Source organism: Saccostrea echinata, unplaced genomic scaffold (assembly GCF_033153115.1).
Source record: "Saccostrea echinata isolate AGI-Se365-2 ecotype Australia unplaced genomic scaffold, CSIRO_AGI_Sech_v1 ptg000054l, whole genome shotgun sequence".
NCBI classification, from domain to species: domain Eukaryota; kingdom Metazoa; phylum Mollusca; class Bivalvia; order Ostreida; family Ostreidae; genus Saccostrea; species Saccostrea echinata.
In genome coordinates, this window is record NW_026889803.1 from 48,223,227 (window position 1) to 48,246,854 (window position 23,628).

At 34.1% G+C, this 23,628-nt stretch overlaps 1 protein-coding gene across 1 annotated transcript in view; it reads right to left on the minus strand.

The window, feature by feature from the left end:
- Nucleotides 1-330: 330 nt before the first annotated feature.
- Nucleotides 331-23,628, minus strand: part of LOC133172091 (alpha-2A adrenergic receptor-like) — a 40,787-nt gene continuing 17,489 nt past the window's right edge. The window contains exons 2-3 of the mRNA XM_061306898.1: nucleotides 17,441-17,503; nucleotides 331-1,513 (exon numbers count right to left, since the gene is read on the minus strand). Of these exons, the coding sequence (XP_061162882.1) occupies nucleotides 346-1,482 (1,137 nt within the window). The 5' untranslated portion in view covers nucleotides 1,483-1,513; nucleotides 17,441-17,503 and the 3' untranslated portion in view covers nucleotides 331-345. The remainder of the gene's footprint in view (nucleotides 1,514-17,440; nucleotides 17,504-23,628) is intronic.

Consider the following 23,628-nt stretch of genomic DNA (forward strand, 5'->3'; position numbering starts at 1 on the left):
CAAAGCTTAAAACACTTCTTGTAAGGTTTTCGCTTTTATTTGTTTCGGATAAACTGACAATTCAAAATAAAAACTTGATAAAACACAACATATTTCTACGTTTGATTAAAAAAACCGCATGATTCATACCAAAAATAATAAAATAGATGACTGAATATGCTTAGTTCAAAACAAAAAGTTATATCCGATGCATAGTTTTTTCTCAGCAAACAAAAGATATTTTGCGCTAATTATGCAATATTTGTACATCGCATTTACAGTGCAAATCTTACATGCAGCTTCAAGTAACACGTAATCGTCGAAACATAAAAATTGATTTCGGATACACAATGAGAATTTCTATATTTACGATTTACGACAACAAAGTCTTTGTGATAACTGTTCTCTAAACGTCTCGTTTAGGAAGGCATAAATGACTGGATTAACAACATTGTAAATGAAGTACATGTATATGACAATGATATTTAATGGAAGGACCTTAAGGGCCACTAACCATGAAGGAAGAAAAGCTACAATAAACACCAAAGCCACGATAGACAGCATAAATGCTGTTTTAATGTTTGCAATGCGCATCTTCTCAAGTTTGGCTTTTGACACGCCCCCTGGTTTTAAAATGACGTCCCTATCGCTGATCTGTGTATTTCCGTTCTTTTGCACGGCTTTATCACAGGTTTCTTCTACTTTGTGATCATCCTGAGCATTTGTCACGTCTGTATTGTTTAGAACAGTGATCTCGGTCTGTTCTGCAAAGCTCTGGGAGCTCCATATTCCACAGCAGTTGTCAGACAAGAACATTTCAAACTTCTTTCTTCGACGAGCTAAAACGGATCTGTATATTAAACAGTACAAAATAATGACAATCAGGGCGCAAATTCCAAAAAACGACGAGTAGATTTTCTGATATATGAAAAAGAATTCTGTTTCTTGTGGCAAACAGACGTATTTATATTTTGTAATGTTTTGTATTGATGAGTTTGGCAAATTAGTGACATTTTGGTACATTGTTGTTACTATCTCCTTTCCCTCAGGAACAGGTGTTATTCTGTAGTGAGAGCAACATATAATCCCAAGAAGTACAGCAAATGCACAGAGACTCCCAACAACGATTTCTGCTCGTCGTATTGTCATTGCATGTTTGAAAGGATACACAATGCATAAATATCTGTCCACCGCTATTGCTACCATCACAAATGCCGAAAACGGAACAGTTGTCGTAATAAGAAATAAATAAATCTGACATATTATGTCATACTTCAGTTCAAATTTGACTGCTTCTGTGGCGATGGTAAAGGGAATTGTCACACAACACGTGACAAAATCGACACCAGCCAGAGTTAAGATGAAGATGGTCGACGTCAGCTTGTTCTTGTACCGGGAAAAGACGTATAAAACGAGGGCGTTGCCGATCGTTCCCACCACCGAGAATATAGACATGTAGCCAATAGCGATGTACACCTGGATCTCAAGCTCTGCATCCTCCATCTTGTTCTTTGATAATATGCAAAAAGTATACCTACAAAATTAATTATTTCAATTGTAATAAGATAAGATATACGAAGAATATCAGGTGTCTAAAAAAAACAAAGAGATAAGAGCAGTAATTATATGATTAAAATCTCTTACTACTCCAGAAAAATTCAGGAGGAACAATTTTGAAGAGAGGTGCTAAAGAAGGCATTAGTATAGAAGATCGACAGAACATGCTCCTGATGAAAACTGGATTATTCTATAGATAGTGTTAAATAAAAGAATGATGATAGATTTTGATTATTGTACAGGCATATTTTCTTTACATTTATCTATCAAAAAGATTTTAACCGATTACAATAGGCGTTAACATTATTTAACAAAAGTTGGTAACTGTTGCTTACATCAAATGCTACACGGTGATATAATACTGTAACAAATTTAAAAAAAAAAAAAAGAACTCTGTAATGTTATGTCTACGTTTGTTCCAAAAAATTGGCATTGAGTATTTTAATATCCATTAATTGTTGATGATTTTAAATTTTCAGTTAACCATAAGTCTATGATGAGAACCATAAGTCTATGATGAGACTGTAGCTCTACAGGGATGATTTAAATTTTCAGGTAACCATAAGTCTGTGATGAGACTGTAGCTTTACTGAGATGTACTTATAACAAAGAAAAAGGTAGCTCTCGGACTTGACTCTATGGCAGCAGTAATAAATAAAATAACGATCCTCATGTTTGGTTAAGTCTCTTTGTGTGTTAAGTTTTAATGGAATCCGGCAAAAACTGTAGGTCAAATAGACTTTTGAAAGAATTTTACAGAAAAGTCTACTTTAAGTAACACCAACACACCATTCATCAAAATCAATGTACATAGTTATGTATCTCAGTGTAGTCTACTTGCGTATAAAGTTTCACTTCAATAAGACTAGAATTGATAGAGGAGTAGTCTAGAAGTGTTTAAAAAAAATCACAGATATTTCTATTTGTAGTAACTATGGCAACACCGTTCATAAAAAAACTACAAACAGAAATATGTATCTTATTTTAGTCTTGTTATGTATAAAGTTTTATTGAAATCAGACAAAAACTAAAGGAAGAGTGGCGTTTTGAAAGAATTTCCCCAAAATCTATTTTTAGTAACCATGGCAACACCATTCATCAAAATTAAAAGCGTAAATACTGAATTATATATCTTAGTCTAGTCAACTTGCGTTCCAAGTTTTCATTTATTGACATCGAACCAAAACTGTAAGAAGATAGAGCAGCATTTTGAAAAATTGTTTACAGGCTAACAGACGGATAGACGGCGGACACTTTACTATCGCATAAGCTTTTCTGGCCTCTGCGCAGTAGAGCTAAAAATGTACAGTTAATGACAGCTTTTGAAGAGGAGTTATTATAAGCTTAAGCTTTAAAAAAAATAGCAGCTTGAAGAGATATGTATAAATGTACTTTGTGCTGCAATCAGCTGATTCGTGTCAAGTTTTATAACTTATCGTTCTAATTAGATCAATGTATACGTCCATTGTGTACAATTTATTTTCCATTTCCGGAACACGTAAAATTAATTCTTATCGCGATTGGTGGAGTTTTACAAACAAATTAGTAATTCAGCCTTTTTCTCTTGTGAGGCTTCCAAGTATCGGACATGACGATTCCGGTCCGAGTTGATTAACCGTAGAACACCATCAGCAATTACCTATTTTCGCCAGTTTCAGTCTTAAGCAGTTCTCATCGGGGAACAATGATCGATAGTCAACAAAACTAAGAACTTCGAAACCTGATTGTAGGCGATATGATAAACGTATGCCTGTGCGTTTGAGGCGAGCATTTTGCAATTAAAAGCAACAACGAAAAAACCGTAAGTGATTATTTTGGTAGGGAATATTTGTACACTTCTACATGTATATTTTCAGGATCTGGAGAATTGCATCTAGCTAATAGATAGCATTAGTTAAAGAGTCGAGTGATCAATATAAAAGTTTGTGGTTTTCCTATGCATGGATATTTCTGAGTTCTTTTTAAAATATATATTTAAATGAATACATGCTTAATAGATTAAATAAAGAAATACTTCTGAATAGGGTATTGAAAATTCTTTTTGCTTAAACAACTTCACTAGAAAATAAGAGTTTGGCAGAAAAAAATACGGGAAATTTATTAAAGAAGATGAGAGAACAAGGCAGGCAAAATGCCTATGGTGCGACAAATAAGAAGTGAAAAATTAAATCTATATATATATATATATATATATATATATATATATATATATATATATATATATATATATATATATATATATATATATGTATGTATGTATATATATATATATATATATATATATATATATATATATATATATATATATATATATATATATATATATATATATATATATATATATATATATATATTTCATTTAACATTACCGTAAACTTTGCGTAAAATCTCCACAAATCGCAACAATATCTTAAAGATTGAAATTATTCGTCTATGAAATGCATACATAAATGTACATCAGAGATGTAAAAAAAAAATATCAATTCTTCATATTAAAACACAAATTTTCCATGTGAGTGGGTCTTTGCTTCATTTTTCGAAAGATTATACTCAAAGTATGCGTAAGAATAGACATTCTTCGGTTCCACAACGATAAATTTGATAGGTTGCTTACAATGTTAAAATTCTGAATTGCATCCTAATTTTACATTTTTGAATTTTTTTTTTTTTTTTTTTTTTTTTTTTTGTTATTGTCATATAACACTAAACAAATTGAGTGAAATTGATGATTCTAACCCGGTTCCCCTTTAATGTATCAGTACTTTGATTAACAGTTCACCCTGTTTATATAGAGTCTTGTTAAGTGTTAGACTTTGAATCAAACAGTATCATATCCTTTCAATAACTGGTCACGTGGTCAATGTTATGACAAGCACTGATCAATCAACAAGTAAATCTCCCGAACACAAGTAACAGTCACAAGAAATTTCTGACATAATTAAGATCTCTCCTCCCTGACCCAAGAAGATGTGCGTTTGTTATAAATGGATTCATTTCCTGTCAGAAGGACAGACATGAGGCTTGCCTCTTTGGGATAAGTAGTAACCCTCCACTGCTTTTGGAGAATCTTAATCAATCATATTAGGCCCTGACACCCAGCAGATAGACCTAATACCGATCATTAACGCTGCATATCCACAGCCAATCCCTAAAATACAATCAGGGAATATGTTATCCGGATAACAGATAATTTCCCTCAGAACTTGCTGTGTTCCATGATAATGTAAGAGTAGCAAATTATGAGGCCAGATATTTAAATACAAATCAAATTATTTAAACAAAATACACAATTATTTAAACAAAATACACACAGCCATGTACTCTCTAGTAATTCACAAAGACATGTATTTAATACTCACAGTATTGTAACACTTTTTTGTCAATTCTTTATGAATAAAAACATCTTCAATTGCCCCGTTGTCAAAAGGTTTTACATAGGTATAAACTTTTTTCAATAGCCTCATTTATTGTCATAGATATTTTAAAATATAAAATGCTTTCTTCGCTTGTTTAGAGACTGAGATGAACACTATGTTGCAACATAGCAGAAAAATTACATATAACCCGCGTAAACATGTTAAGATATGTTCAATAATTGCAACCATTCATCCCTGTATTAACAAAGAGAGAAAGACATTTTATTGTTTGTATTAATGTAAAATGTGAAGAATACGAACAGTGATCAATCTTATAAATCCAGTAAACAAAACGAATTGTGAACAGGGCAAAAACACGGACCCCTGGAAAACCCAGAGGTGGGATCAGGTGCCTACAAGTATAAGGAGAAAGCATCCCCCGTTGACGGTCACAACCGCCTTGAGCCCTATGCATTGATTAGGTATACGTAGTACTCCTTAGTCAAATTTGGTATAAAAATTTCCTTCCATTTGACCTTGATCATAGTAAAGGATGGACTATCCCCCCCCCACCCATTTTTTTCTTCGTGATCGGGAGATCTTGAGTTCGAATCTCGGCCGCGACTGACCTAAGTCGATAAAAAATGTGTAGCAACTGTTCCTTCGCCATGCGCTCGGCACTTTGAAGTGAAAGTTGCGGGTCCTTCGGATGAGACCTTAAAAACCGAGGCTCCGTGTCACGGCAGGCGTTGGCACGATAAAGATCCCTCACTGCTCAATATTAATGGCCCTGAGTGCCGAGTAAAGGTCAAAATTTGAAGCCCTTCACCGGTATATGGTGACGTCTCTATATGAGTGAAAAATTCTCGAATGGGACGTTAAACAACATACAATCAATCAATACCAAATGGTATCAAACATGTCAGACAAAATACGACTAGGTTATAGTTAAAAACAAGGGCATCATAACGACCATAGAATTTGCAAGAACCTGACTTTAAACGGGATTGTTGAAATCCTTGTGATATCGACATACCTGTCAGTAGCTTTCAAAAGAGATAAAGGTGAAACTATTCAGCAAAGGTAACTATAAACAGAAAAATATATTACCTGTATAATAATTTAGAATTGAAAACAATTTATTCGAATGCATATATTTAGATTTAGACACAAAAACTTTAAATCAACTATACTTCGATAATAAGCAAATTGTTGTTTTGCCAAATGCATCATTGATGAAATATAGAGATAACGAACAGTATTCAAGCTCAAAGTCCATTTAGACAATACAAATCGGGAGCAGAGCAAACAAGGACCTCCAAAAACATCAGAGGTGGGATCAGGTGTCATGGAGGAGTGAGCATCCCCTGCGACCGGTCACGCCCGCCGTGTGCTTCTTGTCATGATCGGGAAAACGGGAAAATCCGTAGACAATTCAGTGTGCAAATAATAGCCTAACAACTAGTATGAAAACGTCAGTCAGCATTAGACTAATGATAGGTTGTATTTGCTGACGTCATTGTATCGACCTTAAAACTTGTGAAATGATGACTTTAAACGAGACTGTTGATGTCCTTGTTTCATCAACATGTTTGTCAATAGCTTGCCTCGTTTCTGAACGTGTTTGTACGTAAAGCATGCTCTTGCGTGTCGAATCATCTGGGAGACAAAAACCCCATTTGCAGGTGATAAGGGTATATTGCTACATAATTAAGGGCAGTTGGCGATTGAAAAATTGAAGTGATCACGTTTATCATAAAGATTTGTTAGGTTACCATTAAAGTCTCTTTTCTAGTAAAATATCCAAATATGAAACAGATGTGTCAGACCCTAAGGTCTTTCATTTCAAGCTCACTGGGATATATCGAGTCGACATATGAATGGAAGTAACTATTGTTAATTGATAATACATCATCGATATATCTAAATGTCGAGTTGAAGGGCACAGCAAGTGTTTTCTTCTTCTCATGTAGAAGTTTTTGAATAAAATTGATATTAAGGTATCAGAATTATTGTTATATTTTCCTTATGCTTCTTAAGCTCCCAGGCTGTTTCGCCATAAATCATGTCGATTTTCAGAGAAACTTTTCCTCCACTGCCCACATAGCTGATTACTCAGACTCATTAAACGGCCATCACGGAGGACAGATTTTCTTTAAATTAAAGTAAAGCGACAGAACGCCAGAAATGACTAGCAAATGGCATTACGCGCGATTTCATGAAGAATTACGATCCCGATATTTATTGGCGAATAGATTTTTGAATTATCCTAATTGAATGAATTTTGATAGTTTGGGATTAATTATTTCTTTGATATCTTTTTCAAGTTTGAAATGTTTTCCTGGTATTCATGTGTATTGTGTAATTTAAGTTTAAAACTCTGACTTGTGCAAAGAAATGATCACGCACTAATTCTGGGTATGAGAGATAGAATATCAGTCAAGTCCAATTTTAATTTACTTAATGATATTAATTCTTCTTAACCCTTTGACTTTCATTTGTATTTTTTCAACATTATCGACTTAGTCTTTTGGTCAAAGGGGGAGGGGGTAATAAAGTTTCTTCAAAGGAAGTATCGTGCCTCTTTTAAAACGAGGTGCATAATTTATTAGATTAAAACAAATGTCGATTAATTAAAATCTCATATATCAACTACTAGCCAGAATGAAAGATTTTAACTATCCCTTTCAACCAAGACTATGCTTGGATGCAACTAAGGGTCACAGATTTACATCTCAATCAAACTAATATGGATTACAAATGGGGATCACAGTTTTACACCTCAATCAAAACTGATATGCAAGGATTCCAATGAGGTGTGGATTAAAGCTTGTTCAAATTGTCACCTATTTTAAGATGTAGACATTTTACAAAAGAATTGAAATAAAACTTTTCAAAAAGCCCATTCAAAGAACATGCAAGATAACAATACTATCAAATCAATATACAAGCATCCCAGTTTTGTAAAGATTTAGGATTGTTTAAATCGTCTTTGGAGTAACCAGGTGTGGAGCCACAACATATATTAAAGTTTTTACATGTATAGCAAAATGAATATGAAAGATTTTTTTTTTACAATAGCTTAAGAGCAAACCATTTATTTCTCCAAGCTCTTCTCGTGAATAAGACAACAGTATGTTACAGATAAAAGGTTTAATATAGATGGACTTTAAGTGTACGGTTACAATACGGTGATTCATAATCTAACTATTCATTTTCAAGAATAGAAAGGACATTCAGGTGGGTATTGTAGGCCTTGGACATCAATCCTATTTGTTTTCGAAACCCTTGATACATTACTTTCAGGATGATATCCGTATTGGAAAGAGAAAAATATATAGTATATAAAGAAAATACACACGCCGAACATTAACCCAATCTTACAAAGGCTATTAAAAGGTTGTAAAGTTACTTTGCGACAATTTTGTACGCAACAAATACATTAAAGAGGATTGAACAGTATATCTAGATTCGTTTGAGATGTGCTGAAATCTATCTGGCTTTCTTTACAGACAGGGCGGACTGCAGTTACTTAATTTGTTAATTTCTTATCACCTGTGATGTTAATTGATTAGTTTTTCTTTGCTTTCAACAATTTATGACGTAAAACGCAAAATACTTTGAATGCCTTTCTGGAACAGTGACAAATTTTACAAAAATATAACTCTCTTTTTCTCTTATTGCATATTCCCGAATAGGCGCCAAGTAATCATGTTTTTGATTATTATCAAAGACATTTTTCTGATAATGACTTAGAAAACTCTAACTGAAGACACTTTATAACTTCGCAGCTAATTTTTCTATCCTTTTATACGTATCTCTCTGTACTCAATAACTGTGACACTACTTTTTTGTTATTAATTCCCTTTTTTTCGTTATCCATTTGTAATAATAAACTTTTGGAACTTGTTAACTCATTGGTATTAGAGTAAGAGACAGAGATTCTACAAAAGCATTTTATTTTCAGCAGTATGAATCGATTGTTGCCAACGAATTTGATTCACAGATTCGCTTTATTACTTTACTCAATTAACCGATTTTTTTTACAGATCAATATTACGAAAATTTGTAGAATAAATGAAATTATATTATTCATTACCTTGTAAATTGGCTAACATTGGAGATTAAACATTGAAGAATGTGTGAATGTTGTATGGGAAGCAAATAATACATAATTTCGCGGTATTTTTTGTTTTGTTTTTCCCCTCTATCCGCAACACTCAAATTCAATTTAAATACGAAATTATGGAAAGTACATATGTATTTGAAAAACGATTAGAATACAGGTGTATATAAAGAAGAATACGAAAGGGCAAAAAAAAGAAAATGAGAACACCGGTAGATCTCGGTTAATCAACCACACTGGAACATATGTCAAGTGTCAGGCATTGTTAGTTGATTTTAGCAGGTATGATGAATGAGAAGATTTTACACCAAAATAGATAAGTCTGTAAAACTAACAACGGAAGAGACCTGCCACCCGTGACACGTCTCGGTATATTCTAGCACTAGAATTTCCGGGAAATCTGTCCGCTTTGTGAAATTCCGTACCAAAGAGCTGGAGAATGCATAGAAGTTGCCTTTGTAATAAAAAAACAAACGAATCTTACCTGTATTGTTATTCAAAAAAAAACAAAGATTTGGGAGTCTTAATCTTCTGATTATTTTAATAACTACCAAAAAATAACTTCAATGAACGAGGATTTTTATTCATGATAAAATAATTGTAACGTACAATATAACAAGGGTAAGATTTATGCATGTCGTATTAACAGCAACAAGTTGTGCGATAAAGGCTTCCAAAAGGAGATGTTAATATTTCAAGGATTTTAATGGTCAGAAATTACTTATTTAAACATTTTTTTTCTATATTTTGAATAATAGTCATAACATTAGAAAATGGTTGAAAATCAGGTCCCCTTCTTGATTTCCCGATCTCCAAATTAAAAATCTCTCTATGATTTCAAGCAATGCTGGCAATTTGTACAGAAAATAAAAGCAATTTGTAAATACACACTTTTGATTCTCCATTTTTTTTTCTCACACACCAGGGATTCTAAACACATAATCCAGACAATTATAAAGCACCTGGATCGCACTTGTGTTGGTATTATAGGAATTACGAGTGGGATGGGAAAACGAAAAAGATTTCAATTACCTTAACTGTTAGCCAAAAGTATCAAGAAAGTTCAGCTCTATAAGAATATGGAGATTTATTAAGGTTTTGTAAGTAACACGTTAAGATAAACCTTTATCCTCCCTGCGATTCCCAGATTACGTTTTGAAATATATTTAGAAATAGATGGCACAAGATCAAATTGTTTTCTTTAAAAACAATACGATACAGTGTTCATGATTCGGATATCCAACGTTCTTCGTGTACTCTCCGTCACAGTAGCTCAGTCGGTACAGAGCTCGCTCCGTAATCAGAAGGTCGTGTGTTCGAATCACGGCCGCGACTCACCTAAGTCGATAAAAAATAGGTAGCAACTGTTCCTTCGCCAAGCGCTTGGCACTTTGAAGTGAAAGTTGCGGGTCCTTCGGATGAGACCTTGAAAACCGAGGCCCCGTGTCACGGTAGGCGTTGGCACGATAAAGAACCCTCACTACTCAATGGCCCTGGGTGCGGAGTAAAGGTCTAAATTTGAAGCCCTTCACCGGTATAAGGTGACTATACGAGTGAAAAATATTCTCGAACGGGACGTTAAACAACATACAATCAATCAATCTTCGTGTACTTCTTTCTAGTTAAGGAAGTTCTAGACACAGCCAACTAAAGAGTTTTAATCCCGTGGTAGTTGTGCATTTAGAGTGATTTGTTCTTAGGTGCAAGTTAAAATTAATTACAATTTATGGCACAACTTAAGTAAACAAGAGATATTTGTGAAACACTTATCCCCCCCCCCCTTTGGACATCATTATAGGGTGCACAAGCCTTTATTATGGGCAGTATACATTATGGACAGTGTACATGGAAATGAAATTAACCTTTTGAACTTAAAATCAATAGGGGTCTCTACCGGTACTATCTGAGATGCATCAACCAGAAATAGTCTTCTACATCACATCTTTGGCAAAAACACGTTTCTCATGATATATCAGTAATTAATTTGTCCAACCTTTGCAGAGATAATGAACGGAAATCTAATAATTGGAATTTTTCTAAGTCCAAGGAGCATACCGCTGTCAAAAATTGCTCGATCATACCTAAAACAGAATTTGACCTAGATATTCTTATGATAAATCTGTATACCAAATTTCATTTCAGTATGTGCAATCTCTGCGAAGAAAATGAATGGAAACTGCAAATAATTGGAATTTTTCTAAGTCCAAGCGACATAACTGTCAAAAATTGCTCGATCGTACCCAAAACAGAACTTGACCTAGATATTTTTATGATAAATCTGTATACCAGATTTTATTTCAGTATGTGCAACCTCTGCGAAGAAAATGAACGGAAACTGTTGGTGGACCGACAGACAGACAGACCGACCCACAGACAGCAGCAAAGTAATTAAATATGCCCTCCCTTCTTCGAGGGGGGCATAATAAAAGTTTTATTAACATTATATTAGACCAAGATAAAGTATGTATTTATCTAATATTCGTAGACAACAGAGATTTCTGTTCACTAAAGCTTTGTTGTCTTTGAACATTTTTCCTGGAGAAATATGGCAGATACCTTACGTTTAAAATGAACTAGATAAACTCTGTACACCTTTATATGATGTAATTTTCTCAAAGTCCACCCAAAAAATTTATGTGTTTAGAGCTTCCTTAAATTTGTTTATTTAGTGGGGTTTTTTTCTTTTTCAAACTAAATTAAATAGTGTTCCTATACGTATTCTTTAATAGTTACTTCTAAACTATACTTATTTACTTGCAGCACATAATGTAAAAACAACATTTGCATACCATAGTAATTTCTATTTTCATCAAAAGCGTTTTGGAATCGTCATCATCTCTGCAATCTATCTGGGTTAGATTTGGCTTGAAGTTTGTTTACATCTATAGTAATGCTAAACTTCAAATGAAAATGGTGGGGAAAGAACAAGCGAAAATAAATATTTAGTTTTGTTTTCGAAATTGCATGAATAATCTACCTGACTTTTGTTTTATTGAAATGTATGAGCAATACTACATGTATATGAAATAGCCAGTTTATCTCTTTTTCTGGTTCTCTAGTGCATCTTGCATTGCATCATTGAGTAAAAATAAATAAGAATTTAGGACCATTTATCTTAAATTCGGATTTCTTCCTATTGTATTTAAGCCCATGTTTACAGTGATAATAAATTGCTGACATAAATATACCCTGATTAAATCACGAGCGCTGAATTATTTATATTTTACCTCTGATCCCTAATCTCTTTATGGTGAATGCTTTTTTCAGTCTTGACAGAACCAATCCCATGAAGTTTACTTTCACTGAACATTTCTGCTATCTGATTTAGCAATAAAATAGAAGTTGCATACAAGTAAACCCTTTATATGCATTGTCCTGAGTTACTAGACCCTACGGAATCCATATTCAGCAACATTTTTAGGTTTCGAAATGAAATATATATTATGTTATGACATTCATAGTGTCCATCGAGTTCACAACTACTTCATTAAGGGCATTATTCGGCCATATAAAATTATTAATAAAATCAAAACTTTTTAATATTAATGGACAATGCTTTAAATGCCATTTGGACCCATACTGACTTCGTACATAATTTATATCTAACAAAAGTAACCGTTGCTAATTCGTGTATCATGACCCCATGAATTGCATCATTCTTCCCTTTTCTTCAAAATGGCAAATATTTTCAAGCTTTTTCTTCATTTTTTTTTTCAAAACGAGCACAAAATGTACGCGCACTGCATTTAAAATTGTCACAAAATTTATTTTTAAAAAAGTGATCTATTTTGGGACAGATAGATGCCGACGACGTTTTATCAAATGACAATGGTTATTTCATTCGTATATTGATTCGATATATCTAAGAAAACTGATACACATGAAACCATAAATATGCCACATCTGTTTCATATTTGAATGCTTAAGGTATGTCACTTGTCAACTTTTGAAAAAAAGTTTGATCTTTTTGGATTTATATTAGCATATATATAAATCGAGATCTAATTGTTAACAGTTCATTGCTAGAACTCATTACAACTAGGAAATAGCTCTCCAATGAAACGTAAAACTTAATATACATAATTTAATGGGTTCTCAAATTGTTTCGACAAATTAATTGATTACATACCAAAATAATATTATTTCCATCTTTATTTATGAAAAGTGCAGCACTACTTTAAAAAAATTGTCTTGTTAGCTCACCTGAGCTGAAAGCTCAAGTGAGCTTTTCTGATCACATTTTGTCCGGCGTCCGTCTGTATGTCTGTCTGTAAACTTTTCACATTTTCAACTTCTTCTCAAGAACCACTGGGCCATTTTCAACCAAACTTGCCACAAAGTATCCTTGGATAAAGGGGATTCAAGTTTGTTCAAATGAAGGGCCACGCCCTCTTTCAAGGGGAGATAATTAGGAATTACTGAAAAAATAATGGAATCATTTAAAAATCTTCTTCTCAAGAACCAAAGGACCAGGAAAAATGAAACTCATGTGGAAGCATCCTTAGGTAGTGTAGATTCAAGTTTGTTCAAATCATGACCCCTGGGGGTAGGGCGGGGCCGCAATGGAGGATCAAAGTTTTACATAGAAATATATAGGAAAAATCTTTAAAAATCTTCTTCTCAAGAACAGCAAAGCCATGATGAGTCATATTTATATTGAAGCATCCTCAGGTAGTGTAGATTCAAGTTTGTTAAAACGATGACCCCCGGGGGTAGGGCGGGGCAGCAATGGAGGATCAAAGTTTTACATAGAAATATATAGGAAAAATCTTTAAAAATCTTCTTCTCAAGAACAGTAAAGCCATGATGAGTCAAATTCATGTGGAAGCATCCTCAGGTAGTGTAGATTCAAGTTTGTTCAAATCATGACCCCCGGGGGTAGGGCGGGGCCACAATGGAGGATCAAAGTTTTACATAGAAATATATAGGAAAAATCTCTAAAAATCTTCTTCTCAAGAACAGCAAAGCCATGATGAGTCATATTTATGTGGAAGCATCCTCAGGTAGTGTAGATTCAAGTTTGTTAAAAGCATGACCCCTGGGGGTAGGGCGGGGCCGCAATGGAGGATCAAAGTTTTACATAGAAATATGTAGGAAAAATCTTTAAAAATCTTCTTCTCAAGAACAGTAAAGCCATGATGAGTCATATTTATATGGAAGCATCCTCAGGTAGTGTAAATTCAAGTTTGTTCAAACCATGACCCCCAGGGGTAGGGCGGGGCCGCAATGGAGGATCAAAGTTTTACATAGAAATATGTAGGAAAAATCTTTAAAAATCTTCTTCTCAAGAACAGCAAAGCCATGATGAGTTATACTTATAGGGAAGCATCCTCAGGTAGTGTAGATTCAAGTTTGTTCAAACCATGACCCCCGGGGGTAGGGCGGGGCCGCAATGGAGGATCAAAGTTTTACATAGAAATATAAAGGAAAATTTCTTCTTCTGAAGAACTGCAAACCATTATTAGTCATTTTGATATGGTAGCATCTTCAGGTAGTGTAGATTCTATTTTGTTCAAATGATGACCCCCAGGGGTAGGGTGGGGCCCAATGGGGGATGGAAAGTTTTACATAAGAACATATAGAAGAAATATTTCTTCTCAAGAACAGTAAAGCTATGTTTAGTCATATTGATATGGAAGCATCCTCAGGTAGTGTAGATTCAAGTTTGTTCAAATGATGACTCCTGGGATAGGGAGGAGCCACAATGGGGGATCAAATTTTTACAAAGGAATATATGGGAAATTTTTTAAAATCTTCTCAAGTACAACAAAGCCATTTGTTACATTGACATGGAAGCATCATCAGGTAGTTTAAAATTCAACCCCACCCCCACCCCCACCCCAGTAATCTTTTCAATACTGAACTGATTTGTGCTTTTGCCTAGCCAATGTGCTCAGGTGAGCGATGTTGCCCATGGGCCTCTTGTTTTTAATGATAGATATTTCTTATATTTATTGTATTTTAAACTCAATGAAATTTTCACAGATACAAGATGCAGATAATATCATTAACTGATGGTGTCAATTAAACTTAAGGAAAAAACAGGTGACCCCATTTTGGCCCTTGGTTTGGGGTGTCTCTAAAAACGATCAACAGTTCGTAATCAAAAACCTGTAGTCATCACTGTTATGAGTATTAGTTTTAAGTGATACTAGGATACACAGAGCTCACAAGTAGGTCACAAAATGTATCATTTTCCGAATTTTCTCATTTTTATTTATATGGACCCTTTATTTCAGAAAACACAAAGCACATGCTTGCCTATCTACCAGATTAATTTTTTTCATGCACAGGTATCAGATACATTTTGTGTATAAAAAAAAAATCAGGCAAGCTTTTGCTCTGTTCCCTCTCGAATTTGACGAAATTCCATCAAAATTAATATTGAATAAATTTGGTAAATGTCCTACTTTCTCACTCTCTTGTTGTTTGAATCAAATTAGTGCTGGTAAAACTAGCATTATTTAAAGTTTCTCAATGCAGTCGATCACAATTTTAACTGTGATTCGGTTTTATTTCAAATACATGTTGTGGACCAAATTCGACCATAACCATACCTCCCTTTATAGTAGTAGTTTAGTCAGTCAAACTAATTATTTTTTCCTCGAAAATAAGGATAAACTAGATTCAACCTTATACATACATCCCAACAAAAGATAGAGAGCGGAAACTGAAAATTTCGTATTTTTTTTCTAACTTCAAGAGGGCACATGCACATGCAATTTCAACCTTATACATACATCCCTACAAAAGTTAGAGAGAGAGGAATCTGAAAATTTCCTATCTTTTTCTAAGTTCAAGATTGATAACTCTGTCAAAAATCATCATCAAATCATCATCAAGACCATGACCAAATTCGTTTTTGGTAAAATACCTACATATGCAATTCCAACCAGCCACGAATACCACCGCAGGTAGCCATTTTTAATCTTTTCCAAGTTCAAGGGGGATAAGTAACAGAAATCATCGGACCATGACCAAATTCAAACCTGTCCTTTTTTTTTTTTTTTTTTTTTTTTTTTTTTGGTGGTAAAATACCTGCACATGCAATTCCAACCTTATACATATATCCCTACAAAAGTTAGCGAGTGGAAACCAATATCGCTTTTTATTGTTTCTTTGTAATATAGGCTAATGTCTGGTGAAAACATTTTATCAAACTGTGGAGGTTTGTTTTGATTTCGTGCATTTTTGAAATCTCTTGAGTTCTGTATCGAAATGTGGAGTGATATTTTCTTTTAAGCGATATTGGTGAGAACTAGAGACAGTGTGCTATTATTAAGTTGTGAGTTTGACATTAATTAGACAGATTAGATTAATTGAGAAGCATTCCCAGGAAGTGTAAATCGACGATCAAATATTTTATCAAAGTTTTACATGGGAGTAAATACAATGTAAGAAATAATCTTTTAAAATCTTGTAAAGGGGAACAAGGTGATGATTAGTTACGGGTGTATTTTCATACGCAAGCAGCTTCGGGTAGTGCAGAACCCTCTTTATAGCATTGGACCATGACAGTTGATCAAAGTTTTAGATGGAAATTTATACAGGAAATTAAAATCAAAATCACTGCAAAGCGCTAATCAATGTTTAATTGTAAAAAAATAAATAAATAAATAAATGCAAAGTTTTGGGTATTACAAAAAGCGCTTATGTTTCAGTTTGTGAATGTGTGCGATTTGTATTCGTGGGATTTTTTTTTATCAAAGCGATATGACACTGCGAGCTTTATCCCATGAACCTTTTTTCTTTTGTTATCATTACGGTTATGTAAATATTTAACTTTGAATGTCTAGGTTAATTAAAAACGTTGATGTGTAAAAGAAGTTTTAAAAAAAAAAACATGAATATCAACCAACCAGAACTAAATATTCTGAATTCTTGGATGTAAAAGAAAAACTGAAAGAAGATTAGAAAATATTTGAAAATTTGAGCATTATAAGAAAACTAAAACAGCTGTAAGCAAGAGCAAAAAACTGGAAATACTGGCACCGTTTACAGAAAGGTTAAAACTTTATTGAAGTGTCAGTGACTCGCAAATTAATTTCAATTAATAATGAAAGTTTTCTTTTTGTGAAAAAAAGATTATTTTCAAGAGATTGAAATTGGATTGGTATAAAGGGTTTACACTTAGATAATGAAAACATTTCTTTCAGAGTAGATACCAACGTTTAAAAAATAGAGTGGGCATACTAGTATATCATTTTCATCAACTGGTGAAATATCACTTTTCCTTCTTATGTATCTGAAAAATGAATTGAACTTGGCCGGGTAATGCTTCACCAATAAAAGAAATATTTCCTAAATCTCCAGAAAATTTGCAGAGTTTGATGTTTTCTGTTTAATTCTATGATGATTTGGTATATTCCTAATCCCCATTAGTGCCACAGTATTGAAAATAACAAAACGTTATACCATTTACCTGACTTAATCCGTCTGTCGGTGTGAGTGTCAAGGTATTACTGTACGTCAAGACTTCAGTGATCTGCTGATAAAAAAGGATTAGATCATAGAAATTCATCACAGACATAATTAAAAAAAAATATGAGATATCGACAGAATTTGAAAACTTCATTATCTTCGATTGCTACATTTACTGTCAGGATTAGACGACTCAAATATTGATTCCTTCTCTTTGGAAAGGATAAACTAAGTGTCAATATTAACTGCTGCACTGATTGTTATAATTATTTTTTGCTAAATGGTTTGTAGCTAGCTTTTCTTCTTTGACACTTATCCATGAACTTGAGCAAGCTATGAGAAAACCGTTCGTGTTTCTGTCTTTTCCGGTATTACTTAGATTGGGTAACTCATTTCACGACTGATTGGATTTTTTGCCGTCGATCCTTCCAGCGTTACTTCTCTGGTCAGCATTAGATGGTCTCTGTGCTCTTCGCATAGCTTTTACGAAAATATTTTAATGTACAAGGGAAACTGAACATAGCTCTGTGTGATACCGGTAAAACATGCCTGTATCTTATTGCATTGTGAAATGAAAACCAATCGATCTACAACCCATCGCTTGTCTACTCGTCCAGATGCAAGCAATGGTATCATGCCTCCGTTCATACTTTTTTGAAGCTTAATTTGATACTTGTAGCGATAACAAAAAAGACTTTCACCAACTCAAGCAAGCATTAAGGGACCCTCAAATACGAGATAAGGTTTTTTTTTGTCTCATCTCTAGAACCTATATGTTCAGAAGTCATGTACGTGCCAACCGTGATCAAGAAAACCTGCACTGTCGAATTCTTTCAAGGCTATTGAGAAAATAAAACATATTGTGTTTTCTTGCTTGATTTTTGTTTTCACGACCTTTGAATTATTTCTTGTGCAGTTCAAAGAAGGTCAAATAAACCTCCGAGTTTGTTCCCGAAGCAATTTGTTTCTTTTTCTTTATTGTATGGACTGACAGAAAAGTATGGTGTACATCAAGCAGTTAGCTGTCTTGGTGACATCAATAAGAAGTCCTCTAGTGACGTGTATTTGTCATATGAGCTTGACGATTGTACTGCAAGCAAGTTCCAATTATACCCTAGGGTGAATAAGCATGGCTCAAATACTACGGCTACAAACCGGTCATTTCTTATAATTGTCTGAACCAGTGACAGCATATATCTCTTACTGTTAATTTATACTGACTCGAGAGAGACGGCAAGGATATATGAAATGTAAAGTCAATAAACAATGAAAATGCAAGTATCAAAATTTCCTATGCTCTATGATTTATTTTTGCAATTACTTTAAATCTCTACAGAAATTCTTTTGCTTTGTCTGTTGTTTTCTTTACTCTAAAACGTGCAGGCACCTTCATTATAGTTTTAATTTCGGAACACAAAGAATCCATTTTGAATAAATAACAAGACACATTGCAAGTGCCAAAGAATGCTAACCAGTCAAAACGTGCAATCTTGTTAGTTAGGTTTAGAAATGATACGAGTTTTTATTTTCTTTTGCATGTTCTAAGAGTGAAGCAAGTCGTATTTGATGATATCGGTTGTCGATAAACATGAAACACGCGAATTTAAGTAAACATATGCTTAGATCGGTGCGGATTTTCCCTCCCTATTGCATGTTTCTGGTGTTTATAGAGATGAATACACAACAATCGGGAATGAACAAATTGCTCTCGTGGCGCCAAAGTGCGCGAAAATAGCAAGATAAAACGACCCAATCTCCACTTCTTTGATGCATAGTTTATCACAGAGAGAATTACTCTATTGTCGTAGTTTTTCTTTATTTATCGTCAGAATGAAGTGAAGGAAGAAAGGGAGGAGTCTGAAAAGCTAATCACGATCCAAATTCTTAAAAAAAAACAGATAATTCCCATCCGTGTGGTGACAGGGGTTATTGTTTTGCTCTCTCAATACAACAAAGAGAAAGGTAACAGATTATCAATAATTAGAATATAACGCTACTTCCGTATTCTCTGTGGATTGGAGGTCACATTGGGTGCTGCACTATTTTACCCAACACCAATCAACATTGTAAATGCTTTGCTGTTCAACATTGGAGCTTTGTTTTGTTTTTAAGCTAACAAAAGGAAACCAAAAAACGTGTAGAATAGTTTTTAAACAGAGAGCTCTGAAATACAAATGTTTTAGGCCTGAGGTTAGGATTCTGTTCGGAGAAATGCTGTCTTTCGTTCGTTTCAATTAACTCTGCATTTATATAAGCTTCGAGTGTTTTCAACGATCTAGCATTTAATGAATTCCTAAACCTGGTTTTATTACAAACTTTTTGGTAAGGGCAAAGTTTTCTTTACAGTGATCCCTCTGCGATAATGTGTGATTTTGTGGGAGATGAAGTCACTTGTAAATACTTTCTCTTCCCTGACCTAAAACAAAACCGAATAAACTCTATTGATCTTGCTTCGAAGAGTTACTGGAATAAAATATAATAGAACAGAAATGCTAAACGCATGAGAAAAAAAAAATACTGACATGCACAAACTGTAAAATACTTAAAATTCTACAATATTTAAATTCCAGGGCGACCTATCATTGCCTGACCACATCCAAAGAACATTAACGGACACTTTCTCCGATAGAGGTCACTATAATAACTATCAGAAATAATGTCCGAAAACGCTCCATCGGAGTTGACAGATCACATGATTTGCAACAATCAATCACTTTCCATCCGTAATATGACGTCATTGTACCTGGAAATTGGGGAATTGAAAACACATACCGGAAGTACAAACTGACATCTATCCACTGTCAACCCCGACAACTCATACAGAGAGGGGTCAAACAACGATAGGTACCGTCTTACAGAAACAAAAAGCATGCGTGACATTGAAAGTGAGGCTAACAGCTATTAACAAACATGGAAAATCAACTACACTTGTTTGAGAGGGGAAAACATGCCATGACCTTGCAATCTCTTTGGCTAACATGCAAATTTTACAATGGAAACAGGAGGTAGTCGGGTACTCCAAATTTATAGGGGAGGGGGATCACAACTTTAATTATAATTCCAAAAAGAGATTTATCCGAATAAACAGAATCAACTGATTCTGTAAAATGTAATATAAAAATAAATGAGTTGAAAATAATTTAAGCTTTCATTAAATTTACATGATAAAGTCGGTTTTGAAATTGGTGTCTAATGGTTTTAGATTAATGTTTTAGTAAGGAATAATTGGAAATTTACATGATGGATAGTTAATCTCTTGCTTGTGTATAACAAACATTGTGACACAGAGTAATGCTCTTTTGGCCTTCTAATAATCAAGGTCGCTGATGGGATTCACCAAGGGCAATTATTTGTTTTCGGTATATCAACAGTAATGCTCGATAAACTGTGAACAAAAAAGATCTACAATCAAAGATCAACATAATAATAGGTACGAAGGATTATGGGCTCCCAGTTTGTTATTAATGATAATAGTAGAAAGTATTTAATAGACGCATCTATCAATTACTGCTTCCTGCTTTCCTATAGAACTCTCGTTATTTATGTTTAATCCGTCGCCAAGTTTTACTTAAAGAAGAAAAAGCTAATCGTCGACAGAATCGATGGCTTTCGGAACAGATGAATGGTGTACTTAAAGGTTAAATCCTTCGGTAATCCATGAAAATCATTTATAAATAAAAACAGAGACTGGCAAACAATAATCAAAGCCTTAAATACTGGTTGCTCCTGAATAGGATATGACCAATTTAGCCATATAAAACATATTCTGTAGCCATGCACAAAGCTGCCTCGGTGAACAGAGCGCAAAAATTGACCTATTACTTCTGTTTCCTATTTTCCTATCGTGTAAGGTCTGTTTTCTTGAATGAAAGGACCTTTCACTTATAAACTGCGTTATGTGTCCATTTTTATTCCACCCAAAGCTTATAATTGAACGATTCTTCCTGAATGTTATGCACAACCTGCAAATTTTAATATAGCTACTTCTTATCTCAAAGTTTTTGTACCTGTTTGTCCACGGATTTATATTTTCATTTTCATTTTTAACCCACATAGCACTTCGATTAACCATATTCGCCAAGGAATCCATTAAAACATCGAACGAGATTTCCTTGTCGGAAACGCGTGGTATCAATATGCAAAATTTTGCGGGTTTGGTTATTAACAATAAAACATATGTCGTCAAATTAAGCAAAGCTAATCAGGAGAAAATAGTGTTAAACTCAGCGGAATTAGTTTCTGTGGTATTGATTGACTTCCTCGGGGTGTCCTTCGGCAAAAATCAGAAATGATGAGCGTCGCCACTCGAGCACTCCTAACTGTGTTTGGGGTTTACAATTGTCGTAATAGTCGTTGTTCAGATTTTAATGCTTATTTTCTTTTCTCAGAAGGAAACTAATGCGTTGTTAATGTGTAGGAGAGACAAAATCAATAACAGACAAGAATCTTGTAAGGTTTATAAAATTTCTTTATTTCCTCATTAATATACTTTATCTGATAATATCTAGTGTTTTAATTTTTCCTACCGTTGTACTTAAAGAATATGAAAATATTCATGCATATTTATTTTCAACTGATATTTCATTTTGAATGCATCCTTAAAATTCTCTATAAGATCATTGTATCTTCTAAGTGTTAAAGCAGTATCTATAATATTATAGCTCTTTGCAAAATTGGATATGTCACATATCACTACCGAGAAAAAGCCTTTGCAGATCACGTGTTCGAAGAAAGCAAGTTTACGCTTGACGTTTATCTGACGTCTGTCAACCATTGGCTCTCTTTTCCTCCTTATTGTCAATTTATAGCTTAAAGCTGAGATAACACCGTTAAACCTAGAAAATCAATCGGGGTATTTTCTTAAAATAATGGAAGTTTTTTCAATGATTAGTCCTTTAACTAGATCTAGGCTTCCCTATGAAGGAATTTAGCCACCGTCGATAAGAATGTAATTCCAATTACAGGCTATTTAATGAAGCTTCAGTGCAGTACTATCGAGGCAGAAAAACAACAGCTTTGCGGGAAAGCTTTCTCTGTGATTGATGTTAGCTTTATGGTAATGTGCATTTTACTGCATCAATGGGAGAGCTGAAGCAAGTCTAAAAGTCGCCATTAGAGATTTCACTTTAAAGGACAATTCAAGTATTTCATCTTAGAGCTAAGTGAAATCCATAAAAGAAGATCGTTTTCTCCATCGCCATAATACAGTAATTTTCCTTTTACCCATGTATTCCTAAACCATTCGTTGAAACAAAACCGAATGGTGAAATGATTTTTGGAATGCAGGTTTCATGTTTAAACAAGAGAGCTATGGGCCACATCACTCATCTGAGCACTTTAGCAAGAGAAAAGAAATCAGTTCAACATTGAAAAATTTATATGCATGGTCCCAACCTATTACCCCCGGTGGATGATTTGAACAAACCTGAATTTATACTAACTGAGGATGCTTCCATATTTCTTTGACTAATGGCTTCAGAAAATTTTGAAAAAATTTTTCCTTAACGTTTTATCTTCCATTGTGGCCCCGACCTATGGGACATATTTGAGTAAACTTGAATCTACACTACCTGAGGATGCTTCTCTATTATTATTATCATTATTACTTATCATGGCTTTCCTGTTCTTAAGAAGATTTTTAAAGAAATTCGCAGCTCTGCGTTTCTGAAATTTTACCATGTAAAGCTTTGATAGTCCATTGTAGCCCAACCCTAAACCAGGGGATCATGATTTGAACAAACTTGAATCTACACTACTTGAGTACGATTCCATATAAATATGACCAATCATGGCTTTCCTGTTCTTGAGAAGAAAACTTTTAAAGAATTTTCCTATATATTCCTATGTAAAACTTAAATCGCCCATTGTGGCCCCATCCTACCCCCCATGGGCTCATGATTTGAACAAACTTGAATCTACACTACCTGAGGATCCTTTCATTTTAGTATGACCATTCATGGCTTTGCTGTTCTTGAGAAGAAGATTTTTCCTACAACTTTGATCGTCCATTGTGGCCCCACCATATCCCCAGGGGTCATGATTTGAACAAACTTAAATCTACACTTCCTGAGAATGCTTCCATAGAAATATGGCCAATCATGACTTTTCTGTTCTTCGGAAGAAGATTTTCAAAGATAAGATTTTTTCCTCTATATTCCTATGTAAAACTTTGATTGTCCATTGTGGCCC